We start from the raw sequence: 6,202 nt of genomic DNA on the forward strand, positions 1-6,202 counted from the left end.
GAGATCCTGTGTAAGAGCATTTATGTGAGAAGTGTGACGCTACAGAGGAAACTGCAGGGAGCAGATCAACTCACAGGGCCACCAGGAGAACATCTGAACTGATCTAACAATAACTCCTGTTTAATTCCTTTTTCTGTCCTGCAGGATCTGAAGCTGTCCACAGAGATGTGTCGGATCTACAGCCTCTACCACTCGCTCCATCATTATAAATATCACACATTTCTGCACTGCAAGAAGGAGGTACAGGAAACCTTGTGTTTATTCACGTGTTCTGTGGAGAAGTGTAACACTGTAGTGTCTTTAATGGTGTCTGGAAACACAATGGACTCTTCAGGTCCAGTGCGATATTCAGTGCACACACAATGCACCCTAACAGTTATGGAATACCCACAATGCACTGTGTTGTTTGATTTGATTCACATTAGGAAGGAAATTCCATCACTTTCACTGAATCAGATCATTTGGCTCAGCCATTATCACCATTCACTCTGGTGAGCTGCACAGATATTTCCAGAGAAATATTTAGATTCTGGGGGTCACGGTGGCTTAGTGGTTATCACGTTCGCCTCACACCTCCAGGGTTGGGGGTTCGATTCCCGCCTCCACCTTGTGTGTGTGGAGTTTGCATGTTCTCCCCGTGCCTCGGGGGTTTCCTCCGGGTACTCCGGTTTCCTCCCCCGGTCCAAAGACATGCATGGTAGGTTGATTGGCATATCTGGAAAATTGTCCGTAGTGTGTGAGTGTGTGAGTGAATGAGAGTGTGTGTGTGTGTGTGTGTGTGCCCTGTGATGGGTTGGCACTCCGTCCAGGGTGTATCCTGCCTTGATGCCCGATGACGCCTGAGATAGGCACAGGCTCCCCGTGACCCGAGGTAGTTCGGATAAGCGGTAGAAGATGAATGAATGAATGAGTGTTTAGATTCTGTTCATCTGAGGGGGAAAAGCTCATGTATGTGAGTTGATTATCAATGCTAGCTGACTCAAAGAGTCAAAACATTTTCAAATGACTCGTTGATAATAATTTGAATTTATTACTAAGTTACTTTCAGTGTATAAGGTGAGATAGTGTGTTGTGTGTGTTCTCATCAGGCCGTATCACAATAACTTTATGAAGAAAGAAAGAAAAATAAAAGAGAGCTTTTCTTTCTGTTTGTCCAAATATTCAGAATCACAGGAAATTCACAAATACAGAACTGATTGTGGATCAGTCTGAATAAACGTCACAGGGATGAGGGACATTAAACTGAAATTTTCTGTATTGTACTGGGACTTGTCTCTGACTTGGACCTTATTCTCCTTGAATATGCTCTTGATCTCAGATAAGAATTTATAAAAAATGTTCACATGCACAGAATTGACTTGACTTTAACCCCTTTAAGAACTTAAACCCTTAAGGTTTTGAAGCATTTTACTGATTATAGTTAAAGTTAATGTTCATTATTTAATGTGGGATGAGCTTTTCCTCTCGAGGGAACCAGGTGTGTTTTAGAGACAGATACCTTCTTGTGGAGTTTAGTGTTTATTGTTGTAAGAAGATCTGACAGTGTGTGTCCTGGTCTTTTGGAGTGTGTGTGTGTGTGTGTGTGTGTGTGTGTGTGTGTGTGTGTGTGTGTGTGTGACAGCTTTTCCTGTCCTCCTTTCAGTCAGAGATAAAGGAGCTAATCAGGTAGTCTGTAAGCTTGTGTGTACAGAGCAGGTACAGCAGGGTCAGGCTTCACGTGTCGCTGGAAGCACGTGTGACTCCTCAAACACAGCCGGGATTGAGAGAAAGTGGAATTGTGTGTGACTAAACACTTTAGAGGAGTGGTGTGTTTAGAGGAGTCTCAGTGTCTATAATGATTTATAATCCCACTCTCAGTGTCTATAATGATTTATAATCCCACTCTCAGTGTCTATAATGATTTATAATCCCACTCTCAGTGTTTATAATGATTTATAATCTCACACTCAGTGTTTATAATGATTTATAATCTCACACTCAGTGTCTATAATGATTTATAATCCCACACTCAGTGTCTATAATGATTTATAATCTCACACTCAGTGTTTATAATGATTTATAATCTCACACTCAGTGTCTATAATGATTTATAATCCCACACTCAGTGTCTATAATGATTTATAATCCCACACTCAGTGTCTATAATGATTTATAATCTCACTCTCAGTGTCTATAATGATTTATAATCCCACTCTGTCAGGGAATGGGGCGTCTTCACAGATAAAATTCAGACCCATATGCAGGTATAACATAAAAAGGGGTTAATTAAGGGAACTGATTAAGGATGAGGTGGGGCAAAGACAGGTGATACACAAAACATAAACAAAAGGACATGGCACAAGACACAAAAACAGCCAGAATGTCCCCCTAGTGTCAAGGTAGGGAATAGTCCCAGCCATTCCTGACACTCAGTGTTTATAATGATTAATAATCCCACTCTCTGGTGTTTATAATGATTTATAATCTCACACTCAGTGTTTATAATGATTTATAATCCTACTATCTGTGTTTATAATGATTTATAATCCCTTTCTGTGTTAATTATGATTTATAATCCCACACTCACTGTTTATAATGATTTATTGTCCCACTTTCAGCATTTATAATGATTTATAATCTCACACTCTGTGTTTATAATGATTTATAATCCTACTGTCTGTGTTTATAATGATTTATAATCCTATCCTCAGTGTTTATAATGATTTATAATCCTACTGTCTGTGTTTATAATGATTTATAATCCTACTGTCTGTGTTTATAATGATTTATAATCCCTTTCTGTGTTAATTATGATTTATAATCCCATCCTCAGTGTTTATAATGATTTATAATCCCACTTTTAGCATTTATAATGATTTATAATCCCACTCTCAGTGTTTAAGATCACTTGGTCTTAACTATCACTTTTATGGCGATGACACTCAGATCTATATACATTATAAACCTGATGTCAACATGCCTGTGTCTTTCTCAATGTTTTACTGAGATTAAGAAACGTATGTCTGAAAATGATCTTTGTCTGAACTGAACAGTGACAAGACTGAAGTGAAGCTTATTGGTTCACGTCATCAGTTACGTAAAGCAGAGTCCGTATCCTTAAGTGTGTGTGGCTCAGCTTTACCGTTCCTAACTAAACTAATAAATCTGAGCGTGATATTTGACGCCAATTTAACATTTGACCATCGTGTTCGTAACACTGTCAAAGCATCATTTTTTTTATCTCAGAAACATTTACAGATTACGTCCCATGTTGACTTTCTCTGTGGCTGAAAAGTTAATCAACACTTTAGTTTCAATTCAAAATCAAATCATATTGTATTTGTCACATACATACAGAGTACAGACATGCGGTGACATGCTTTTTGTATCTGTCTGCTATTCAAACATTTGGGATAAAATATATAACCAAAAGGTAATAATTTTTTATACAAAAAGTATAAACTATATAAGATATGAAAATATAAGTGAAAATATAATGTATATACATAAATATACATAAATGAGTATGGTTTTTAATGATTGTCCTTAAAGTGTCCATGTGCAGTATGGTGTGTATAAAGTGTACGGTGGCACTGTGCTGAGTTAAAGTGTCAGTGCAAAACAGGTTGTGCAGAAAAACAGTGAAGGGGAGAAGGTCCAGTACTACTGTAGGTCCAGATCTAGATCCAGATCCTGGGTGTTTCCTGGTTTGAACTCTGAATGGCCTGCGTTTTTTTTCGCCTATTGATTACTGTAATGTTTTGCTGGCTGGAGTTCCTAAAGCTACCCTGAGTCAATTACAGTTGGGACAAAATTCAGCTGCTAGAGTTCTGACTAGGACCAGTACAAGGAGCACATCACACTTATCCTGGAAACATTGCACTGGTTTCCTGTTAGTTTTTGTATTGATTTTATAATTCTTATGCTCACTTATAATAATTATTAATAATTTGGCCCCTCAGTATCTGTGTGAGCTGTTAACCCTTTACATACCTACACCTGCTCTACGCTCTACTGAAGCTGGTCCCACCTTTAAACTTATTTTTGTAGGGTAGTTTTTATGTGATTACTTTATTATTTATTGGCTTTTTATTTTTTGTATGGTTAGTTTTAGTGCCTGTAATGTTATGTACATTACTTACTTACTCTTAGGTGTCACCCAGATGAGGTATTTTTTCACTCTGGTTATTCTCATATCGTCTCTCATGGATTTTTTTCCTTATCACCGTCACCTCTGACTTTCTCATTTAATAATAAATTTATCATTTGGAGCTTCTCTGTTGTTAAAAGTGTGATTGAGCAGAATTGAACTTATCTGAATTCTGATCTGAATCAGTCCGATATGTTTTATTCAGACGGACAGCATCGAGCAGGCGTCGGACGACCCCGGGCAGGAGGAGGTGGTTCAGCAGTGTATGGCCAACCAGAGTTGGCTGGAGACCCTCTTCAATTCCTTCATTGAACTTCTGACCCTTAGCAACAAGCTGTAAAGGTCAAAGGGAGAGGAGAGGAAAACCGTCACAGACCTCCGAGCAGCGGGAAGATTGAATGTATGGAGTTCCTGACGCAGTCGCGCAGAAGGACAGAGCTGAATTCTGGGCTGCTGCGTTGTCACTTGAAAATGTTTTTATTTATGACACTTTTCATTTCTTGTATTTTGTGGAAAAACAAGAGGCAGAAAAAAAAAGAGAGAATGTGTGAAGATGAGAAGAAGGGTAGAGACACAACGCCCAGGGGAACAGGGTCAGAGCCTTGAATGCTACGTTCCATGCACACTCTTCTTATATATATAGATATGTATTATTATTATTATTATTATTATTATTATTATTATTGACATTTATTATTTGTATTATTTATACAAGGACATTTGTAACACGTGCACCATAAAGAGCCTAAACCTGGGGCCATTTGCTGTTATTATTTTGAATATTCATGTTTTATTAGGATGTAAATGAAATGACTTCCCACCACTGAAAGGACTGAAGGAAAAAAAAAAGAAATAAATAAGTGGGGGACTTAAGAGGGAAGTCTAAAGCTGTGCGTGATGTCATTTTTTCTCAGAAAAAAGAACAAAGGCAAAAATGTATTTAAGTTTTAAAACGTGTTTCTTTCTGTTTGTTCTTTAAAAGAAAAAAAGGGAAAAATGTGATAAACAGTTTTATCTGTTCGCTTTCTCAAAGAAAGCGTGATGGTGCAGAGGGACGTAACATTTATAAATGTGAAAATATCTGTGTTTGTTTTTTTTATCTGTTGGTCGTTTGCTATGATGATTATTCTTACTCTTCTTATTATTTTGGAGTTTTTTTTGTTGTATTTCTCTGTAAATATTGTACAGCTGCTTCAGTCTCCTGACAACGAGCGCTCCTGTATTTGACAACCGCAAATAAAATCAGAAAAAAAGTTCAAGCGATGAAAACGATGAGAGAATCAGAAGCGACTCTATTTATTGTGAACGTGGACGTGTCTGATCTTTACTTTTAATCTCACAGTTTCTCCAGTTTAACAGACGAGGTTCAGATTCTTAACTCTTCAGATCTTTAGTTATTTCATGGCTAATTCTATAATACTATTAAAAAACACTCATTATGTTTTCAGCCCTACGCAAGTTAAGAAGCTGTTATTGTCATTTACACCAGTTATATATGTGACACACTACACAGTGACATGAACAGTGTTCCTCTAGGACCATGAAGCTACATAACACAACAGACATAAGGACTGAAGTCCTAGACCAAAGACGTTGCAGACAGATAAAACAATATAAGTCAATACACAGAATAGAGCTGACCTACTATAATATAAAGTACACTAATATAATGTACACACACTCCTCACTAATTTCTCTCTGCTTGGACTCAACAGACCAGTAAGTGTGAAGGTGGCCGTAGTGTCACTGACTGTGTCTTTAGTCTAACTGGAGTTAGTTTTAAACAGAACAATGTGTTAATATTTGTCCTTGTTTAAACATTTTTGATGCTGTAACTTTAACTTGATTAAATGTATTTAATCAAGTTTTTTTTTTGCACATTTTTAAGAACAGCAGATATTTTAATTCCTCTACACTGCTTCTCTCTTTCTACCATCCCGAGACACCCAGACATTGTATCAGCTCAGATCGTCTTCCATGCGATGAAGATCTCGGACCTCCACTGAGACGAGGCCGACTCTGTGAGAATCCTGAGACATCTACAGATCTACCAGCTCCAGTTGGACTCTGTGA

General features: G+C 37.6%; 2 protein-coding genes across 2 annotated transcripts in view; both read left to right on the plus strand.

The window, feature by feature from the left end:
• prr12b (proline rich 12b) overlaps positions 1-5,377 on the plus strand; it is a 29,496-nt gene extending 24,119 nt beyond the window's left edge. Inside the window, exons 15-16 of the mRNA XM_060892362.1 lie at positions 145-240; positions 4,335-5,377. Of these exons, the coding sequence (XP_060748345.1) occupies positions 145-240; positions 4,335-4,469 (231 nt within the window). The 3' untranslated portion in view covers positions 4,470-5,377. The remainder of the gene's footprint in view (positions 1-144; positions 241-4,334) is intronic.
• Positions 1-6,202, plus strand: part of prrg2 (proline rich Gla (G-carboxyglutamic acid) 2) — a 52,759-nt gene that overhangs the window by 40,639 nt on the left and 5,918 nt on the right. The gene's annotated exons all lie outside the window — the stretch shown is intronic.

Source organism: Tachysurus vachellii, chromosome 18 (assembly GCF_030014155.1).
Source record: "Tachysurus vachellii isolate PV-2020 chromosome 18, HZAU_Pvac_v1, whole genome shotgun sequence".
Classification (NCBI taxonomy): domain Eukaryota; kingdom Metazoa; phylum Chordata; class Actinopteri; order Siluriformes; family Bagridae; genus Tachysurus; species Tachysurus vachellii.